The following is a 23,722-nucleotide window of genomic DNA, read 5'->3' as shown; positions in this document are numbered from 1 at the left end:
TGACTTTTGTGGAGAGGTTGCTGCCAAGGTAGCGGAAGTGGTCAACGTTTTCTAATGTTATACCATTAAGCTGTATTTCTGGCATTGCACAGCTGGTTAGTAGCCAGCTGCAATAAATCACTACTAACTGAGAGGTCATGAGTTTGAAGCCAGCTTGGGTCAGAGTAAGCTCCCAACCATTAATAGTCTAGCTTGCTGTTGACCTATGCAGCCCGAAAGACAGTTGCATCTGTCAAGTAGGAAATGTAGGTACTGCTTATGTGGGGAGGCTAATTTAACTAATTTATAACATCATAAAACCTTCCAGCAGTGTGCGGAAGAATGAGGAAGTGCTCCATCAAGGACTTGGTGTGACAAGTGGACGGTGAAGCGGCAGCTCTCCTTGTGGCCGGAATTGAGCATACCCTCATGAAGCCGGAAGCTGGAATGTTAAATTGCCTCTGTGTCTGTCCATATATGTTGTATGTCTAATGGCATTGAATGTTTGCCATGTATATGTGCATTGTGAGTCCCCTTCAGGGTGAAATATAAAATACTGTAAAATGGCTGACGTCTGCTGGAAGAGCACTTTGGTTTTCTCGATGTTCAATGAGAGGCCGAGCTTCTTGTATGCTTCTGCAAAGGTGTTTAGAGTGGCTTGTAGATCTTCCTCTGAATGCACACAGAGTAAGTTATCATCAGCATATTGAAGTTCTATGATGGTGTTATATACAGCTACTAACTGGGGCTGACACTCTTACAACAGGAACCCCTGATGGCGCAGTGGGTTAAGCGTTTGTGCCGGCAGGACTGATTACTTGATCGTTGGATTGCTGATCTGAAGTTTGCTGATTCAAATCCAACCTGGGGAGAACACGGATGAGCTCCCTCTATCAGCTCCAGCTCCATGCGGGGACATGAGAGAGGCCTCCCACAAGGATGGTTTTTTTTTGTGTGTGTCAGGAGCAACCGGAGTTTCTTCTGGAGTGAGAGAATTGGCCGTCTGCAAGGACGTTGCCCAGGGGACGCCCGGATGTTTTGATGTTTTACCATCCTTGTGGGAGGCTTCTTTCATGTCCCCGCATGGAGCTGGAGCTGATAGAGGGAGCTCATCCACACTCTCCCCGGGTGGGAGATTCGAACATGGCAGCTTTTCAGGTCAGCAACCCAACCTTCAAGTCACAAGGCTTTTATCCCCTAGGCCATCGGAGGCTCCTTACAAGGATGGGCTCGGGCTGTGGCGCAGGCTGGAGAGCAGCTGCAATGAATCACTGCAATGAATCACTCTGACCAAGAGGTCATGAGTTCGAGGCCCGCTCGGAGCCTATGTTTGTCTTGTCTTTGTTATATGTTAAAAGGCATCAAATGTTTGCCTATATGTGTAGTGTGATCCGCCCTGAGTCCCCTTCGAGGTGAGAAGAGTGGAATATAAATGCTGTAAATAAATAAATAAATGGTAAAAACATCAAAACATCTGGGCGTCCCCTGGGCAACGTCCTTCCAGATGGTCAATTCTCTCACACCAGAAGCAACTTGCGGTTTCCCAAGTTGCTCCTGACACAGAAAAAAACCCTTCTACACAGCCATATGAACCAGAATATCAAGTCAGATAAGCCACAACTGGGTTATCTGAGTCCACACTGCCATATAATCCAGTTCAAAGCAGATAATGTGGGTTTTTATACAGCTGTGTGGAAAGGGGCCTGAGGCTGTTAGGAATTGTGGGAGTTGAAGTCCAAAACACCTGGAGGGCCTAAATTTGCCCCTGCCTGCTTGATAAGGAGCAGCCCCAGGCTCCTCTCCGCGTGATTGGGCGGCGCCTCGCTCCATCAAACCCGCCGCAGCCAATGGAGTGCCTCGCCCCGCCTTCCCCCCCTCCCATCGATGGCCTGAGAGAGCGCAGCGCCTCATTCGGCGGAGGAGTCCACGGAGGCATCGCTCTCTCTTCGGGGAAGCAGGGCAGGCGGGGGCGGCTTTCTCGGCCACCTCGATGCGGCGCCTCGGTGGCTGCCTGGCGGTGCTTCCCTTCAGGGACAGGCGGCAGCCCTGAGGCGGGCCAGCGGGCCCCTTGTCCTCCTTCCGCTCCCCGCCTGAAGCCTTTATCTGCCGCCGCCGCCGCCGCCGCCGCTTCTCCCCCTCAGCCTCTCCCCCCATTTGTCCCGCATCCTCGCCCCTCAACGCAAGAGGAGCTCTGGCTGCCAGTCAAGGGTCTTCATGAACCCTAAGGATGTCCGGGAAGCACTACAAGGGTCCTGAAGTCAGTTGTTGCATCAAGTATTTCATCTTCGGCTTCAATGTGATCTTCTGGGTGAGTGGAAGGAATAGATCCCTGTGGTGGTCGTCATGATGATGATGATGGTGATGATGATCATGTTATGTTATTTAATTCATGGGACTGGGGAGAATACCCTCAGTAACAGTTCTGAGAGAAATGTATTATTATTATTATCATTATTATTATTGTGCTCTCTCAATAACAGTGAAGTGAGATGATAATAATAATGTTCTGTCATTTATGGAACTGGGGAGCATGCCCTCAGGAACAGTTCAGAGAGAATATTATTAGTATGCTTATTATTGTTATTGTTATTATCTCTCAGTAACATTGAAATGAGATAATAATAATAATAATAATAATCAGTCATTCACGGAACTGGGGAGCATGCCCTCAGGAACAGTTCAGAGAGAATATTATTATTAGTATGCTTATTATTGTTATTGTTATTATCTCTCAGTAACATTGAAATGAGATAATAATAATTATTATCTCTCAGTAACATTGAAATGAGATAATAATTATTATCTCTCAGTAACATTGAAATGAGATAATAATTATTATCTCTCAGTAACATTGAAATGAGATAATAATAATAATAATAATAATAATAATCAGTCATTCATGGAACTGGGGAGCATGCCCTCAGGAACAGTTCAGAGAGAATATTATTATTAGTATGCTTATTATTGTTATTATTATTATCTCTCAGTAACATTGAAATGAGATAATTATTATCTCTCAGTAACATTGAAATGAGATAATAATAATAATAATAATAATAATAATATTCAGTCATTCACGGAATGGGAGCATGCCCTCAGGAACAGTTCAGAGGGAATATTATTATTAGTATGCTTATTATTGTTATTGTTATTATCTCTCAGTAACATTGAAATGAGATAATAATAATAATATTCAGTCATTCATGGAACTGGGGAGCATGCCCTCAGGAACAGTTCAGAGAGAATATTATTATTAGTATGCTTATTATTGTTATTGTTATTATCTCTCAGTAACATTGAAATGAGATAATAATAATAATAATATTCAGTCATTCATGGAACTGGGGAGCATGCCCTCAAGAACAGTTCAGAGAGAATATTATTATTAGTATGCTTATTATTGTTATTGTTATTATCTCTCAGTAACATTAAAATGAGATAATTATTATCTCTCAGTAACATTGAAATGAGATAATGATAATATTCAGTCATTCATGGAACTGGGGAGCATGCCCTCAGGAACAGTTCAGAGAGAATATTATTAGTAGTATGCTTATTATTGTTGTTATTATTATCTCTCAGTAACATTGAAATGAGATAATAACAATAACAATAATAATAATAATAATCAGTCATTCATGGAACTGGGGAGCATGCCCTCAGGAACAGTTCAGAGAGAATATTATTAGTAGTATGCTTATTATTGTTGTTATTGTGCTCTTTCAGGGCCCTTCCACACAGCTATATAACTAAGGCCCCTTCCACACAGCTGAATAAAATCCCACATTATATGCTTTTTACTGGGATATGTGGCAGTGTGGACTCAGATAACCCAGTTCAAAGCAGATATTGTAGGGGGGCTTTTCCACACAGCTGTATAATCCAGAATATCAAGGCAGAATAACCCACAATATCTGCTTTGAATTGGGTTATCTGAGTCCACACTGCCATATATTCCAGTTCAAAGCAGATATTGTGGGATCTTCTGCCTTGATATTCTGGGTTATATGGCTGCGTGGAAAGGCCCCCAGAATATCAAGGCAGAATAATCCACAATATGGGCTTTGAATTGGGTTATCTGAGTCCACACTGCCATATATCCCAGTTCAAAGTATATAATGTGGGATTCTATTCAGCTGTGTGGAAAGGGCTTCTGTAACAGTGAAGTAAGATAATAATAAAAATGTTCAATCATTTTTGGAACTGGGGAGAATACCCTCAGTAACCGTTCTGAGAGAAATTATTATTACTATTATTATGCTTATTATTATGTTTATTTTTATCCCACTTTATCTCCTTAAAAAGACACCCATGATAATAATGTCATATCATCATGGAAATGGAGAGTATCATGTATGGACTCTCTCAGTAACATAAGTGAAATAATAATAATAGGTTCTCTCATTCATGGAACTGGGGAGCTTACCCTCAGTAATAGTTCAGTGAGAAATGTGTTGTTGTTGTTGTTATTATTATTATTATTATTATTAATATCATCATCTCTCAGTAACAGTTAAGTGAGATAATAATAATAATAATGTCCTTTCATTTATGGAACTGGAGAGCATACCCTCAGTAACAGTTCAGTGAGAAATGTATGATTATGATTATTATGCTCGCTCAGTAACAGTGAAATGAAATAATAATGCTCTGTCTTTTCATTCATGGACATGGAGAGCATACTTTCAGTAACCGTTCAATGAAAAATGTATTATTATTATTATTATTATTATTATTATTATTATTATTATTATTATTCTCTTTTATTACCAGTGAAGTGAGATGATAATAATGTTCAGTCACTTATGAAACTGCAGAGTATACCCTCAGTAACAGTTCAGTGATACAATTATTATTATTATTATTATTATTATGCTTGCTCAGTTATGCTTGCTCAGTAACAGTGAAATGAGAAAATAATAATAATAATAATAATAATAATAATAATAATAATGTTATTTAATTCATGGGACTGGGAAGCTTACCCTCAGTAACAGTTCAGTGAGAAATGGATTATTATTATTATTATTATTATTCTCTCTCAATAACAGTGAAGTGAGATAATAATATAAATGTTCAGTCATTCATGGAACTGGAGACCATGCCCTCAGTAACAGTTCAGTGAGAAATGTATTATTAATATTATTATTATTCTCTCAGTAACAGTGTAGTGAGATAATAATAATGTTCAGTCATTTATGGAACTGGGGCACATACCCTCAGTAACAGTTCAGTGGAATAATAATAATAATGATAATAATAGTAATAATAATAATTAATATTATTATGTTGATTTCTATCCCGCTTTATCTCTCTAAAAAGACACCCATAATAATAATGTTGCATTATTCATGGAAATAGGGGGCATCATGCATGCACTTTTTCATTAACAATGTATGAAATCATAATCCTAGTGTTATATGATTTGATAGGTTATATTATTTCATTCATGGAACTGTGGAGCATAATGCATCATAACATTAGAAATAATAATAATAATAATAATAATAATAATGTTATGTAATTTGTAGAACAGGGGAGCACTATACATGCATTCGCTAACATCCAACTGAGAGATAATGATAATAATGTTATTTCATTTATGGATCTGGGGAACACTATGCATTCACTCTCTCAGTAATCAGTTGAGGGAGAAAATTCGTAATTCCTAATAAAATCATCAGTAAGAATCAAGAAAGAATCTTAGTAAAGAATTCTTCATTCTTGGTAGACATATTTACTCATGGAAAAAGACTGAAAAAATCAATATAGGGTTCAGTAGTAAATTTCTGATCAGGGTTTGTGTTGTGTGTCTTTGGGCCTTTCCATGCAGCTCTATATTCCAGAATATCAAGGCAAAAAATCCCACAATATCTGCTTTGAACTGGGTTATCTAAATCCACACTGCCATATATTCCAGTTCAAAGCAGATAATGTAGGATTTTATTCAGCTCTGTGGAATGGCCTTTGTGTGCATCGTTTGTGTGGGAGCTTAATAATGAACGTCCTAGAAATTCTGGACTATATATGTATATGTGTGTGTGTCTTTGTGTATGCACTCTCTTGGGGATTTGTAAGCTTTCTATGTCGCTTTCCCTGCCAGTATCAATTTTAAAAGAAAAACAACAAGACAACAATGGGATTTCAGTTCCTTCCTGTTAGCTAAACAGGTTTCATTTGTCAGGTGTGTGACTCTCTGCAGCTCCTTCCTTCCCCTTTTTCCTTCCCTCCTTTATCCAGTTGTGTCTCTATTGTTGTGATGAAGTGGATAAAATTTTCCCAGTACAGTTGGAGAATTTGGTGGTTCGAGAAGGGAAAGGGTTACACAATTAATTTAAGGCATTAAATGGATTTGTTATGGTGGACTCCTCATAATGCACCAGAAACAACAGTAGGGAGGGGGAGAAGACTGTATTTAGCTACTGCGCGTGCACATGCGTACACACACACACACACACACACACAACTCTAGGATTAGAATAAGCATTTGCTTGAAACTGCCTCTGTATGCCAATTTCAACCTTAGGCACACTTCCCTGACCTTTTAAATTCTTTTCATCTCTGATAATGTAGTTGGAATTGTGTTATTCTGCTTATTATATCACTTCGTGATTATTATATCATGATGCCTGTTTGGATCTACTTTGAGTTCATTTCTCCCTCCCTCCCACAAGCATTTTTGCCAAACTTGTTTTGATCTCTTGCTCCCTAAGCTGAAGAAATCTTGCCAAGAAAAACCCCACGATAGGATCACTGAAAGTGACAGCAGCAACAAGAAGTAGGTAGCTTTAAGGAGGCTTTTGCTTGTCAGGGTGATGTAGAACTTTTTAAATTTTTTAAATGAATAATTATGAGTTTAGAGGAATGATAAAGTGGGCTGATCAGGTAAATAGAAGAATATTGACCAGTATTGGGTTTACTGGCAGCAACTGAGTGAGTAGCTTTTGATATGAACATTAGGGTAAGTAGGTCAATAGGAGACTCTCTCTGAATTATTTCTGATTGCCTTTGCTCTCTGTGAGCAGGATGTTATGTAAAGGAAATTGCTCCTCTGTTAACAGAGGCATGGATGCACATGAGTGCAAATCCAGGAAAGGTATGCTGTATCTCTGCTGAGACAGTGAAAAGCAGGCTTGGTTAGAACCTCCAGCTGGTATATGGGGAAAAGTGTTAAAACGCATTCTGAGCTGTTGTTTCAGATGAAAAGGAAAAGGAAGTTCCATCCATTCATTGCCACCTTGTTGCTAGGATGGCACTTCGTTTATATTTGGCACTATGATCAAAGGTTCATGGAGATGCTGTTGAAGACTGGAAGAGGTCAAAGTATTAATGCTGCTGTCCAAATCTGCTGACAGGCGGGATGTTCCGTGTATCTAACAAAAAATGAACTCTAGTCCATAAAAGCTGTTAACACATTAAATAGTATGTTCTTTGAAATTTGAGGGTTCTTGGATATATCTGAATGTTAAGGTTGTTGATAAAAAGATGGCCAGGATATGTAATTTTAGAGGGAGCTTTTCCTGGAAAACTGAAAACACAGACAGATAAAATATGGTATGGGGTTTGTGTGCTACTTCTGGTTTAGCTCAAGGAGATGTGTAGTCTTGTGAAAATTGTAATTAGGCTTATAAAAATAATGGTACAAGCAAAAATATATTTTTAGATCAGTGGTTTTCAACCAGAAACTGGCTGGGATTTCTGGGAGTTGTAGGCCAAAAACATCTGGGGACCCCAGGTTGAGAATCACGGTTTTAGATTTTTCTCATACTAGCTTGGTGGAGTATTAGCTTGCTCAGTTATGCTGAGAATCATAATCCAACTCTCAAACCAGTATGCCAGACATTACTTTCTGTATTTCTGACATTAGAAATAAGAGGGGGGAAAAAATCCAGTGGTGACTTTGTTTCTTAAATATTCCTGGTGCCATCTTTATATTTGATTTGTTCCATTATAAATCTGAGGCAGCATTTTATATGGAAGGTGTGTATATTCTCCAGTTGACAAAAAGAATACATCTTGGAATGCATAGTTTGACTTTGTACAATATAATTTAAATGCATCATGTTAGTTTTGATCCTTTGTTATAATTTTAGCAGCTTATTGGTTGTAGTCTTTTAAGTGTGCACGTGCATTTGCTTCTAAAGGGCAGCTGTGTTATTTAATAGACCTCCAGAACAATTATGGGAAAATACCATAGGATTTGAATTTCCAGTCCAATTATCCCAGGAAGTAATGCTCTTGTATTCCAAACATTTCTTCTTAACCAAGAGATTAGAGATGTGTTAATGGCTGTTGGAGTGATTTTCAGAGATAATTTACATGGAGCTGGAGCGAAAGGCCTGGTATTGGTATCCTCTCCAGCCGTTATCTAGGTGTTTTGAATCCTCATCTCACCCTGTCTCCTTTTTTCCTTTTATTTGAGCTAGACTTAGAGTTGTAGCCTGTTCTCAGACATAATGCTTTCTGTATGGGGTTTAATATTTCCGCTGTTGGCAAAAGAAACTTCCTACTCTGCTAGTGCATTCAGTGAGCATGGACTACAAGTATCATCCAACACTAAGTGCTTAATCTAATGTTACTTGCAGGCTTCAGTATCATTTCTCTGTTGGCGTACCTGCTCTGATGTCATAAAAGCAGAGCAACATTAAGGCTAGGTTAAGTGTATTGCAGACATGCAAAATTTAAGTCCTAAGTTAGGACCTCAAGACACTAGCATTTGAAAAGTAGGTAAAGAGTATGCTCACACTTTAAATCCTGTGGCTGCCTCCTGCAGAAATCTGGGGGTTTTAGTATAGGGTAGCTGAGAATTTCAAAGGTCCCCTTCTTAAACTGCAAACCCCAGAATTCTGAAAGAGGAAGCCACATAATTTAAAGCAGGAGCACACTCTTTAAAATGCTAGTGTGATGAAATAAGTGTTAAACCAGCAGAATAGTTGCCTGCATGCAGCACACTGCTTTGATGAATTTTGTATCCAAAAATTGGCTGAACAAGCTTGAAATTGATTGATGGAATGCCTGTTAGCTAAAACATTTTTTTCTGTTGTGTATGTGTAGGAATAGAATTAATGTAGGAAAACATGCTTTAAACATGAAATAACTCCTGGCTGTTTAGAAATGCATCTGCTTCTTAGGCAATAAATATTCACTTTGCACTTTCCTATGAAATGGTTTGGCATGTAACGCTGGTATTTTATGTTAGAATTTTATTTAACTGGTAATTCATGGAGCTGATTCTACAACCCCTATGATGTTAGAGCTATGTTGTGATGAATTTTCATATGGCCAAACTGCCAGGTAATTGTTTGCGTGTTACATTGAGAAATTGTACTGTATAGTGGTTGGATTGCGTGAGACCCTGGTTCAGAGTCTTATTTAGATGTAATTTTTACTTGGTGATCTTAGATTGTTCACTCTTTTCTCACTACCCTCCATCACAGGATAATAAAATGGGTGGGGAGGGATTATGTCCATACCTGGAGCTCTTTCAAGGGCAGGTGATAAAAATCTTTCTGAAAAGACAGATCATAGGATGACATTTCTAATCTGTAGGCATTTTGAGATGTGGGTGCCTTAAATGGTTTTGTCTTTTTAAAAAGAGCAGAACATTGCAATGTATGTTGTTGTTTTTTGCTGCCAAGAATGAGGAGTGGTGCTCTATCTTCTGTCACAAAATGTTTTGGCTGGCTTTGGAACTTAACAATGTACCTTATTTGGGTTGCTCAATTTTTTGATCTGACCCTTCTTCTTTAACATATACAGTAGTAGCTTGTAGGCAACAATCCTATATCTACTCAGGAAATAAGACAGTTGACACTTGTGACACTCAGTATGACACTTGTGAATAAATATATATGGGGCTGTGGTGTGCAGGTTCTGTTCCTCAAAAAAGGAATCTCATATCAGGAGAAAACCCTTAAAAGTATGCATGCTGTCTTTCTACAGTTTTGTGCCAACTCATCTTGTGCCCTTAAAAAACCCTTTATTCTGTAATTTACTTCCATTGTACTTTCTCTAGTTTATCTTAGCCTGGCCAGCCACCAATTGCTGTTCAGGATTTGTCACACAAACCAAAGACTTTTCTGATGTAATGATACACTTGTCTATTTCTGATGTATTCTGGCATGAAGATCTGAAAGTAGCTTAAGTCATACTCTGTGTCTTAATTTTTGCTGAGCATGTGGCTGAGCTTATTTGTGTGATAGTCACAATATGGGAGGTTTAAATATCTTTTGGCTTAGTAGAAGTGACAGAAAAAGTAGGCTGAAGCTGGTTATGTAAGTTTTCAGTGGGAAAAGCACAGAAATTTGTGTCCCTGCCTCCCCCCGACAATTGACTGTAGATTACACTATGTAACTCGATTTTTCTTCTTGGGTTATAAATGTCATATCCAAATTGGTTCTATCATAAAAACATGGAAAAAGTTTATTAAACTGGAAAAATGTTTTTATGGGACATCCTGCATTATATTTTGCAATAGTTTTTCTATGAATATTTCATTGGGTCTCAACCAATTCAGCATAGTTTGTGGCAGCCTCAAAAATGAAGTTTCTGGAGTATAACAACTACCTTCAAAGTAAGTCCCGCGCAATTAAACAGGAAATAACACATTCAAACTAGAAACAGAGAATCTTTCAAATTTTGTTACATAGTTTTATTTATAGTGTCTTGTGAAAGGTAGAAATTATACAACCTTTGTCGGGTCAACTTGTTCTTTTTCACAGACAATAAATTAACCTTCAGGAACTCAAGTTTGCCACTCCTTTGAAATAGTCTGAGGTTTATTTAAGAGGAAATTAATTTATTTTGGAATAGTCTGTTGAGAATAAATGCTGTATTTCATCGCATAATATGCACCACCACATAATAGTTGCACCCCCCCCCCCCTTTTGGGGTCCTGGTTTGGGGATTTAACCGTTATTCGCATAATAGTTGCATTCCCCCCCACCCCTTGGAGCAGTGGACAGGCACACAGCCGAGTGAGGGTGTGAGAGCTGGGAGGCTTCCCATGGCTGCCACCAGCTGATTGAAGATTCCTAGTTCTTCTTGCAGGCGTGTGTGCCTACATGCCTGCTGGGAAGAGCTGGGAGGCCTCGATCAGCTGGCAGCAGCTGAGGGACACCTCCCTGCTCTCCCTGGCAGGCATGCAGTTGGGTGAAGACTCCCCTTTGACATGTTCTTCACTCCCTCACATGGCTCTCTTCTCCAAGCTCTGAAGGGCCACCTTGGCAAGACAATCGTTCAGAGCCCGAGAGAGGCGTGCATGCATATGAGCCTTCACCTCCAATACTTGCCAGCAAGAGCTGCCAGGCCTCCCTCGATTGGCTGCTGAGGAAAGCCCCATAGGTGTAATTTTTTTTCACCAAATACTAGTCACACCCCTCCCCCCCCCCCCAGGGTGAAAAATGTAACTATGTAACTATGATGCTGTGAAAAGCAGTATTTAAAAAGATAGGGCTGTATGTTTGGAAATGGCATCCCCAAAAGTAGTCTTGCTTTAAAAATGTGATTTACAGTAGTCTGAAGTAAAATTTAATAAAAAGTACAATTAAAGCACAAAACAAAATCAATGATTAAAACAGAGTGACATTAAATGTGTAATTTAGGGTCATGTAGCCCCTCTACAAGTCCAACTTAAGAACACATCATTGCAGAAACCACTTCATTCAACTGATAAGAAACCCATTTCTCAGCCAGTTGCCAAAACGCTTGCCTAAATTAGAACTTCAGAACTAAAGGTCTCTAACAAAAAATTCTAAATCCCTGAACAAACTACAAATATCAGAATCCCCTATGGAAACGTCATGGCAGTTTAAGTGGGATCAAGATTGTTTTATGAATGTTTTATTGTTTTAACTATATATTCTGTTATTGTGTTTCGTTTTTATTTGTTGATCCTTGGGCTCAGTCTCCATGTGAACCGCTCCGAGTCCCCTTGGGGAGATGGAGACAGGTTATAAATAAAGATTTATTTATTTATTATTTGTATAGTGAAGATACACTCACGCAATATTTGCACTTCATTAGCTTGAACTGTGTAAAAAGTCTATATGTTGCTTGAAATTGTATGCAATGGAACATCCTCAGTATTTCAATGTGAACTTTTAACTTGCTCCTTTGTGTTTTTGGGGTGGGAGGAAAAATAGGATATAAATGTGGTTAGTGACTGCAACTTCCTTTTTTGATTTATCAAAAATCAAATCAGTTCTGTAATATAGCAGTTAATAGCGAAGAATATTGAACCATGTATTTCTTGTTTATCACTTAGTGGTGATACACTCTGTCTTGATACATGTTTTAAGAAAATACATGTGAAATAGTTATTGAATTAGCGAAGGGAAGGAGGAAATTCTAAATGATGCTAAATATATTGATTGCCAGCAGTAGAACATTTGTGGTACAGATAGTTGAAAAAAACCTAAAAACGGTTAAAGTAACTAATAGAGTAAGAAAAAGAAAAGAGCAACAGAAATTATTGTTTCTGTGCAAAATGACACATGCTAAGTTGTTGAATATGGTGATGTATGTAAGGATGTGTCGATTATTTTGTCCCCAACAATAGCTTGTGGAGGTAGGAAATATCATGTTGTTACGCTGCCTTTGCCTGTTTCACTGTAAATATTTACTAAAATGTTGGAAATAAAGCTTTAAAAATGCTTTAGCAAAAATAGGCTGAATTATACAAACAGATAGGTGAGTAACATTGTTTTAATGTTTTATGCCAGTTGTATGTTTAATGCAATTCACAGGGTATTCTTGGTATAAAATATGAAAGCAAAGAAGGGAAGGAAGAATTTTAATTTCTATTGTAGAGTGCACACAGTTCTATATTATTATTCTAAGTGTAGCAAAAGGCCCAACTTGTCACTTGCTACTGTCTCAGGGGGTGATTGCTTTTGGCAGTTGTGTCGTTCTGCTGCCTGGAGCACATGTTAACCTTCAGCCTTTAGTTGCTGTGTCCAGTAACCGCTGATATATTTATCTCCAGGTAGTAAGCTATAAGATGAACACAATGGTGTTTGAGGATAAGTTGTCAGTGGTAAATGGGGATCTTTTGTAATAAAAGCTTCCTTGGTACCTTCCCCAAGATGAAACTTATGTACCCTGAATTAAGATGTGGGAAAAATGATTGGCACCTGGAGATTTCCATGTGCTTCATTCAGATTTGCCTTCCAAACCATGTCCTCTTCCTATTGAGTCTTAGGTGACACTTTAGAGGAGTCTGATAGGAAATACCAGTTCTTAGAGCTGTTTAGAAATCTGTGCTCTGCAGGAAATACACAAAAGCTTTGAAATGCCGTCCTGAAAAGCGATATTTCTCACAGTTCCCATTAAAATTAATAAGATATATAGGAGCATGCACAAGGTATGGCCTTGGGGTGGTTACTGAAGGACTTTATGTGGCCCTTCCTATCCAGCATATTAGGCAGAGAAGTTTAGCATGTGTGAGATTGTGTCCAAACACTCTCCTACATGGAATATTTTGTGTATAAATATTCAAGGAAGCCATATGCTAATAGAATGGCCTAAATCCATTTGCTAATCTCAGCTAGACCTCCGACATTAAATAAATTGTTGAATGATAAGTCAGCACTTATACAAATCTCCTAGATTCCTTGAATCTGTTTAGGGATGTATCCATACTACATAGCTATAGCATGTTAATTTGACTTTCATAGAATCAGTTTAAATGTTTTTGCCTCATCTTATGGGATGTTGAGGTTCATAGTTAGTGAGGTTCTTAAGTTTCTCTGCTAGAGACCTTTAGTGCTATATATAGTTCAGGGGGGGCTAGATAATTCTAAGTAGTTTACCAGACTACATAACTCGAGGATTTCATAGGATGGAGCTGTGGCAGTTAAAGTGGCATCAAACTGCTATAATGGTGCAGTGAGGACACAACCTACTTGGGTGAAAATTGTGTATCTGTAGTCACTGAGTTTGGTGGTCTACATGGTTTCATCCACTGTCATAAAAATAATTGATTTGCATAAGGGGATCTGAAGCATCTCTAAATCATTGGTTTAGGACAGCAGGCATAATGCAGGAGTAGTAAAATCCATAGCTAACTAAATTAAATTTATTTGCCTTCCTGGCTAACTTTAGTTAACATTAATCAAGGTTTCTATCTTCATCGTGTTTTGAAGTGAAGCCATCAATATAAGACATTGTAAAGGTACTACATAAAACAATTGGCATACAGGTCTTGCTTATTAAAATCCAATTTAAAAATTTAGAAAGATCCAGTTAGGATTGTAACCCTGTTTGTATTGGTTTAAATGCGATGCTAAACAGTGTTTGAAGCCAGCACAGAAAAGGAGAAAACAATACACTTGCCCACAATTGCTCCTGGTTTGTAAATAATGGCTTGAATGGAGCTGACATTAATATCTCTGCCACACCAGAGAGGGAGTGATTTGACTTTCATTTGCAGGAGTAGAATAATAAATTGTGAAACGTTCATTATGCGAAATGATTCAGACACAAAATGAAATACTTAAGCCACATGAGAAATGGCTAATGGTTCTAACCATAATATAGTGCCTCTCAAAGACTGCCTGTAAACTCGCCCTTATTCTTTTAGTGTATAAGGGAAGACAGTATGAAGTAAAGATATGGCATTTCTATCTGGGGAAAGGATGTGTAATGAAATTATGTAAAACCAATTATTTGCTACTTGAGGTCTGATCCTTCAGTTAGATTATTATGTTCCCTTCTTAAGTGTCCCTCTATGTAATCCAGTTACTGTATTTTTAAATGGCATTTTCCCTCAAAGTTTGTATAAATGCATATGAGCCAAATTTTAAGAACAGGTACTTGTTGATAGTAACTGAGCTATAAGGTATTTACATTTGGAAAGAGCAGCTGGTGTGTGAATAAAGTAGTTAGACTATCTACTCTTTCCTCTACCTTGAGTACTGCTAGTGAGTTTGTTTTCACTCTTCTTTTCAAACCTATTTTGGAGGGCAACAAGACATTTCCCAAATGAAATATGTATTGATACACACCCTGAGAATGCAGGGCCTAGGCCTCTTCTACATGGCTGTATAAAATCCACATTATCTGATTTGAACTGGATTATGGCAGTGTAGACTAAGATCGTCTAGTTCAAATCAGGAAATGTGGATTTTCTGCTTTGATAACCTGAATTATTTGGTAGTGTAGAAAGGGCCCTAGATAAGGTAAAGGTACCTAAGATGCTTTGTGCCACCCTTGAAAATGGTAATGTGACTGGTTGTTTTCTTCCCTTCCCATCTAACTTTGGTTTTCTATCCACATCTCACTTATCTCATGTCTGCATCCACATATTTTGCAAAAGGTCTGATCTGAATGAAAATGAAAACTACTAGAATTTTAGAAATAAGGATCAATGCAGTTGTGCATATTTTTGCATTCTTCTTGTATGCCTGGCTGGACCAACTGTAGTGAGTTCCTGCACTTCATAGTTTACCATGATACCATTGCTAGTATCTTGTAGATGATGTCTTCTCCCATGCTCCATGTTGCCAGTCTTGTGTTTCCTGAATAGCTTTCTGGTGTATTCAGACAGACTTCTTTGTCTGCTAATGAGGGTCGGTTGCTTTTATCAGTGGAGTTTCAAGTTCTGTATTCTCCCTTTGTGTGACATCTTCCTCCTAAGTCTGAATTTAGTCCTAGACTCAGCTAGAGTAGACCCATTGAATCAAGGGGATTTAAAAAAAATTATTAACGTATTCCACAGTATATTCCATGGTTTTACTCTCTGCAGGATTAAAATAACAAAGATGGTCTTACTCCAAAGCCTGGATGGCTGCTTCACTGGATGTTTTACTACATTGGAGCTATAGACAACTGTGACTGCACTGTTACAGTCACATATTGGCAGCTAGATGTAATGTTTCCCGTCGTAAGAGGGTAGGGTGTACTCGAAAGTTGCTCCATAAAGGTTTGTTTAATGTTTTAAAAAGAGTGCTTTTTGTTTTAGAGAGAGATAGCAGTCTTTGATATGTATGTAATTAATTTATATCCCACTTTCCTCCCATATGGAACCCAGGAAGACTTATATTGTATGAGGGTATATCTCACTTTAAGGTGATTTGCTTTAATGCTTTTTGCTAATATGACATTTTTTATTATACTCTACAGTAGTATTTTGTTACTCATGTTCCATTTGCTTACAGCATTTCTGTATTTACTATTTACTTTGTGTGTTTTGTATTTCAGTGTTATATTCTGGTGATTTTAAGCATATATTTATGCATCTTTTAAAGGCCTAGTGCTATTGCTCAATTACCAAATGATGGCGTAAATATGTTTTAGACGATTGTAAACCATGAAGTAACGGCGTTCCATACAGTCATGCCGGCCACATGACCTTGGAGGTGTCTATGGACAACACTGGCTCTTCGGCTTAGAAATGGAGGCGAACACCAACCCCCATAGTTGGACACGACTGGACTTAACGTCAGGGGAAACCTTTACCTTTACCTAAACACTGGCAAGTGAAAAAAGGTTGGGTTTCACTTTGAGGCAATATTTGCTTGAAGATGATGGTCTAGAACCTGGCCCACCATATTAATAAGATATGGCTTATGTTAAAACTGAAAAAATATGAATACATTTGAAAAATAAAATAAACAATCCACTTTTTCCCCTAATAGTACATTGGGGCTGGGGGGGGGGGGGGAAGGTTGCCAATTTAAGAAACAGTAGCATAATATAAATACTGTAAATGCATGCCACAAACCGAATGAGTACAAACTAACCAAACCAAAATTGCCATTTTAAAAACAAAATATAGGAAAAACAATCAAGAGCTTTCTTCCGTTTCTCTGCTATTACCTCTTAAGTAAGTGGTATACAAATTTACAAGTGTGCTTAGAATCATAGAATCATAGAATAGTAGAGTTGGAAGAGACCACATGGGCCATCTAGTCCAACCCCCTGCTAAGAAGCAGGAAATCGCATTCAAAGCACCCCCGACAGATGGCCATCCAGCCTCTGCTTAAAAGCCTCCAAGGAAGGAGCCTCCACCACAGTCCGGGGGAGAGAGTTCCACTGCCGAACAGCTCTCACAGTGAGGAAGTTCTTCCTGATGTTCAGGTGGAATCTCCTTTCCTGTAGTTTGAAGCCATTGTTCCGTGTCCTAGTCTGCAGGGCAGCAGAAAACAAGCTTGCTCCCTCTTCCCTATGACTTCCCTTCACGTATTTGTACATGGCTATCATGTCTCCTCTCAGCCTTCTCTTCTGCAGGCTAAACATGCCCAGCTCTTTAAGCCGCTCCTCATAGGGCTTGTTCTCCAGACCCTTAATCATTTTAGTCGCCCTCCTCTGGACGCTTTCCAGCTTGTCAACATCTCCCTTCAACTGTGGTGCCCAAAATTGGACACAGTATTCCAGGTGTGGTCTGACCAAGGCAGAATAGAGGGGGAGCATAACTTCCCTGGATCTAGACGCTATGCCCCTATTGATGCAGGCCAGAATCCCATTGGCTTTTTTAGCAGCCGCATCACATTGTTGGCTCATGTTTAACTTGTTGTCCACGAGGACTCCAAGGTCTTTTTCGCACACACTGCTGTCAAGCCAGGCGTCCCCCATTCTGTATCTTTGATTTCCATTTTTTCTGCCGAAGTGAAGTATCTTGCATTTGTCCCTGTTGAACTTCATTTTGTTAGTTTTGGCCCATCTCTCTAGTCTGTCAAGATCGTTTTGAATTCTGCTCCTGTCTTCTGGAGTGTTAGCTATCCCTCCCAGTTTTGTGTCGTCTGCAAACTTGATGATCGTGCCTTCTAACCCTTCGTCTAAGTCGTTAATAAAGATGTTGAACAGAACCGGGCCCAGGACGGAGCCCTGCGGCACTCCACTTGTCACTTCTTTCCATGATGAAGACGACGCATTGGTGAGCACCCTTTGGGTTCGTTCGCTTAGCCAATTACAGATCCACCTAACCGTAGTTTTGTCTAGCCCACATTTTACTAGTTTGTTTGCCAGAAGGTCGTGGGGGACTTTGTCGAAGGCCTTACTGAAATCCAGGTACGCTACATCCACAGCATTCCCTGTATCGACCCAACTCGTAACTCTATCGAAAAAAGAGATCAGATTAGTCTGGCATGACTTGTTTTTGGTAAATCCGTGTTGACTATTAGCAATGACCGCATTTGTTTCTAAGTGTTCGCAGACCACTTCCTTAATGATCTTTTCCAGAATTTTGCCTGGTATTGATGTGAGGCTGACCGGACGGTAATTGTTTGGGTCGTTCTTTTTTCCCTTCTTGAAGATAGGGACCACATTCGCCCTCCTCCAATCTGCTGGGACTTCTCCCGTTCTCCAAGAACTCTTGAAGATAATTGCCAGTGGTTCTGAAATAACTTCCGCTAGTTCCTTCAGTACTCTTGGGTGTAGCTGATCTGGCCCTGGGGACTTGAATTCATTTAGAGAGGCCAAGTGTTCCTGGACAACTTGTTTCCCTATTTGGGGTTGGATTTCCCCCAATCCTTCGTCCATTCCGTGTTGCTGAGGTTGAAGATGGCTTTCTTTTTCTGAGAAGACCGAGGCAAAGAAGGCATTAAGTAGTTCTGCCTTTTCCCTGTCCCCTGTCGCCATCACCCCGTCTTCTCCTTGCAATGGCCCTATCGCCTCCTTTTTCTTCCTTTTTCTACCAACGTAAGCAAAAAAGCCTTTTTTGTTGTTTTTTATGTCCCTGGCAAGCCTGAGCTCATTTTGCGCTTTAGCCTTGCGAACCTTTTCCCTACAGGTGTTGGCTATACGTTTGAATTCTTCTTTGGTGATTTCTCCCCTTTTCCACTTCTTGTGCATGTCACTTTTGAGCTTTAGCTCAGTTAGAAGTTCTTTAGACATCCATTCTGGCTTCTTTGTACTTGTCTTATTTTTCTTCTTTGTTGGCACTGTTTGCATTTGCGCCTTGAGTATTTCACTTTTGAAAAACTCCCATCCATCCTTAACTCCCTTGTTTTTTAATATCGGCGTCCATGGAATGCCGCTCAGTAATTCCTTCATTTTTTGGAAGTCAGCTCTCTTAAAGTCCAGAATGCGTGTTTGACTTGTCTTAGTTTCAGCATTCCTTTGTATTGCAAACTGCAGGAGCACATGGTCACTTGCCCCTAAGGATCCAACCACTTCAACTGTATTGATCAGGTCTTCCACATTTGTTAAGATTAGATCAAGAGTTGCTGATCCCCTTGTTGCCTCTTCTACCTTCTGGACCATAAAATTATCTGCAAGGCAAGTGAGGAATTTGTTGGACTTTGTACTCTTGGCTGAGTTTGTTTTCCAGCAGATATCGGGATAATTGAAATCGCCCATGACTACTATATCTCTTCTTTGTGCCTGTTTGGTCAGCTGTTGACAGAAGGCTTCATCAAGTCCTTCATCCTGACTCGGAGGTCTGTAGTAGACACCCACGACAAGATCTTTTTGAGTCCCGGTTCCCTTGATTCTTATCCAGATGCTTTCAAGCTGGTTTCCCGGATTACAGTCTTGCATTTCTTCTGCAACGTAACTGTTTTTGACATATAAAGCTACTCCCCCTCCTCTCCCCTTTGTTCTATTTCTGTGAAAGAGGTTATAGCCCTCAATGGTTAAATTCCAGTGATGGGAGTCATCCCACCAGGTTTCAGTGATGCCTATGACATCGTATGTGTGGTGCTGTGCTAGGAGTTGGAGTTCGTCTTGCTTATTTCCCATGCTCTGAGCATTAGTGTAAAGACATGTAAGCCCCTGTGACCTCCCCTCGAACTGTTTATTTGGGATTATTGTGCTCTGTACTTGGTCCTTGCTGTGTTTGTGTAGCCCTCCGTTTAGCCTTTCGGCGGTTCCCTGTGGTCGTGGGTAATATAGTGTTCGCCAGGCTGTTGTTCCCCTCCCCCAGTGGATCTAGTTTAAAGTGCGCCTGATGAGGTTTGTGAGTCTGTGTGCAAAAAGATGTTTTCCTACTTGTGTGAGATGCTTCATGTCTGGCTTCTGCCTCAATGATTTCACACTGCAAAGGGAGAGTTTTCCCAGCCTTTATAGTGCTGAGGGACTCATTTGTGCAGGTTCTATTTACAAGGTGTTCCCATTGACTTCACTGTAAGTTGCTTGTTGTGGCAGCTGCGTATTCAGACCCATTTGGTCTGAATATGTGAAAAAATGTGAAAAGACTTCACAAATGCCACAGCCATTGTTTACAATCTGTTTAAATGTCTGAAGAGTAAATGCAGAGGAGTGGGCAGTGTAATCAAAAAGCACCTTTTGGCATAAATCCAGTTGCAAAAGAAGTGATAGTTCATCTGAGAGAAAGGTAATAGACAACAATCATGGAATAGGGTTTATCAAGAAAGCATGTACAAATACTGTGGGTTGGTGCATTGGAAGATGTTGTCCCAGTGTAGCTAAAAATTTGCCAGTAGCTTCTGATAAGTGATTATTCATCCTCAGTTTGCTGTCTGTAAAATGGGGACGATAATGACTTGCATCACTGGGAAGTGGTGAGAGGGAACAAAACCGGTGTTGTGAAATAGCTTGTACTGTAAGTAATCTATACATGATACTAATGGAATACAGCAGTGGATAATAGCTCCCTTGTCTTGCTTTGACTATCATTGGTGCTGGGGAGAATGTCATCATTCTTACCTCCAGCCCTTACTAGCATTATTGTACCTCTTGAGTACAATACTATCCCTGTCAGGCACTCTTTAAATTGCTGGACAATAGCTTAATGTTGTCTCTCATGCTAGCTTTAAGAATTAGGATGAAATTACTAGGAGAGGTGTTGTGTCCTTAATAGCTTTCTAAAGTATATGCAAATAAATATGGAATACTTCTGTTTTTACAGGAAATGTTTATGCTCTACATTTTAGGACATTGTTCTTGCAAGGTGGCTTTCAATCATAGATGAAAACAAATATAATTGGCTCTGAAATTTAACAGGGTTAAGGGACACAATATCATCGCAAAAATGGAAAAACTGTTCACTTTTTTTTGTTTGTTTTTTTTTTAACCTAAGAGAACACACATCTAGGCGGTATTGGGTCCTGCTGTGCAATTCTATGGTCAGCTTTGATGTTGCCCATAGATTTGTGCTAGAGGTAGGCCCTAGAAATGCTTATATTTTTGGTCACATATAGGGCAAAGGATGCAGTGGCAAATACAGTAATCCATGAATAATTAAAATCTAAGAATGCTTAACTTGCAAATATGGAAAAACAATAATAAAACAAACAGTATTAAATCATCTTAATTTAGAATGGTTGACTTTTCTTGAAGGCATCCGAGGTATTGTTTCAGCAACATTCTTACATTAAATTCAAGTGGACATAACCAAACATTCTTAAAATGTACTTTCTTCTCTTCCATAGCCTCCATTTCTTCTATTACATAGCCTCCCTTTATGTGCACCAAATCAATCAATTCTTAGAAAGTTAATTAGTTCTGAATTATTGCTGAAATACAGGAAATTCAAAAGCATATCAGCACATTCCTTTTTGGTGCGCTCGCTTGCTTGTAACCCACAATTTATCTTATATATACTGTATTCTTACATTAATATAGACATGGGGGTTTAAATAAAAGTTTAGAGATTTAAAAAGTTGGAGCCATATTAAACCTTGAAATAGTTCTGCTTTAAAACCATCCTTATCATAATGTGAGCAGCAGTGCCTTGTTCAAGAAGGCTTCTTTCGACAATCACACAACAGAGCACAACTTGGGTATTTTATCAACTGTGATAATTTCATTGCTTACTTATTGAACTCCCTTGTCAAAAAGGATTTTTTGTGATTTGACCAATGTTGTAAAAGGTGAACGAGTTGTACAATCTGAAGAGAAACCAGAGTAATTGAAGAGAAACTAGAGAAGGTTGGAAGAATAACCTGTTGATCATAGACTCATGTGGTGGCCTTGGTTTGTTGACCTCAGTTTTCCCTGCTTGTCCTTTGGGAGTGAATCATTTACCATCTAGGGACGTGATGCTGGAGGAACTGTGGAAGTGCTATAAAAATGATACAGGGCTCTCTTAATTTTTTCAGAACTAGATGCCATTGCCAGGAGACTATCTCTTAATTCTCAGCCATGCACTTTGTCTTTGCTGTAGATTTTTATGAACTGTAATATACAGTATGTTATGGACTAAATGTGCACGACTTACAAATTACAGTTTTATGACTTTAACCAAAAGTGTGGAAAGACTTTTTTTACTGCAGCCTCCAGAATCCCCCAGACATCATGACCAGTGGGCATGGATCTGTAATCTAAAAAAGTGTCTTGTACAAACTCTGCTGTAATAATGATCACCTTTTGCTAAATTAGAATAGAAAACATGTGGGTGGGTCTCACTAACCTATTAGTGACCTAGAAGCTACTTTCAACCAGGCTTGCATGACAAGTGTGCCATAGGATTCTTTCACAGGTGGATTTCACAAACTACCTGTGAAACCTTTAACACAATCCTCTGGTTCTTGTGACCAACTGTAAATTAGCCTGTAACTAATCCAAAGCACAAGCAATTGCAACAGCTGAATCTTTCTGGTTTACACTCATCTCCATTTTTTATCTCTGTTTTCCCTAATTCAAATTTTAAATTGTAAGCTTCTTGAAGCAGAGGGATGTCCTCTTTATTTTGAAAAGAGTCATGGCATTGTGTAAGATATTTAACAGGGAGCTTTCAGGTAGAAGCATACTCTAACCAGTGGTGCCCGACTTCCTTTTTGTGCAAGGCAGCCATCATGTGGTTAGACGCTCCTGCATAAAACTGCTGGTGAACTGGAACAACTTCTTAATCTTACTGCATGAGTAGTGGCCCACAGAACTAAGTAGAAGGTGACAAAAAGAGATAACATGTTCAGTTATACCATACTTGCCCTGTTGCAGCACATGGCTGATGGCATACTTTAGGTTGGTCAGAAGGCACCCCATGACAGTTAAATGCTAATGCTCCATAGCACATGCATATCATATAACTCCAGCCACAGGTTGGCCTGTGCACCAGTGTTCATGTCATTAATTGCTGATGCATTTCTCACTTGAATACAAAAGTGGAAATCATGTAGCCTTCCAGTTGTTGCTGTATTTCCATACTAGGCATTCCATTGGCTATGCTGGCGAGGGCTTCTGAAACTTGTCCCCAAACAAGTTCAATAAATAGAAGATATATGTCTGATATTTTAAATTTTTCTAATGGAATAGGAATGATATTACTGTAGTATAGAATCTTGATTTCCTATCTAGTGTACATTGACATAATTGAGAGCCAGACTGCATAGTCTGTTTGTCATGGCAGGAAGTAGCAGTTCTTCTGTACTGAGGAAATTTTGTCTTCTATTGTTTGTCAGTTTTCCTGTCATTTCTTCTGTCAGACCATCTGGAACTGCTGCCTTACTGGTATAAACAGAACTGGGATAACTGTTGAGTTAAGGAAATGGAAAAGTGGGAGCTTTGTTTTGGCTTAATTCTCCAACTCCTATGTTGAAACCATCCCACAACTTCATTTACTTTGTTTTCTTAAGTAAGGTGTTTCCTGGCCTGTGTGATCATAGAGTAAGCAGATAAAAGCTCAAATAGAGTTGCAGGAAGAAGGAAATATTTTTGGACAAGAGTTCAAAGCAGCAGGCGATTCCAGATTTTACAAATCAGATAAATACAAAGTCCTCAGCAGGAGTTTTGGGGTTCCACCTATACTTAGATACTTGCAATACTTCGATGGATAGCTGGTGCAGGAGCTATTGGTACGTCTGCTAAGACTTTGCATGGACACCAGCTTTCCAAATCTTTA

General features: G+C 39.2%; 1 protein-coding gene across 1 annotated transcript in view; it reads left to right on the top strand.

The window, feature by feature from the left end:
- The first annotated feature begins 1,878 nt into the window (after positions 1–1,878).
- Positions 1,879–23,722, top strand: part of tspan5 (tetraspanin 5) — a 108,658-nt gene continuing 86,814 nt past the window's right edge. The window contains exon 1 of the mRNA XM_003225525.4: positions 1,879–2,287. Coding sequence (XP_003225573.1) covers positions 2,207–2,287 — 81 coding nt within the window. The 5' untranslated portion in view covers positions 1,879–2,206. The remainder of the gene's footprint in view (positions 2,288–23,722) is intronic.

Source organism: Anolis carolinensis, chromosome 5 (genome assembly GCF_035594765.1).
Source record: "Anolis carolinensis isolate JA03-04 chromosome 5, rAnoCar3.1.pri, whole genome shotgun sequence".
In the NCBI taxonomy this organism is placed as follows: domain Eukaryota; kingdom Metazoa; phylum Chordata; class Lepidosauria; order Squamata; family Dactyloidae; genus Anolis; species Anolis carolinensis.
This window is presented reverse-complemented; position numbering and strand designations above follow the sequence as displayed.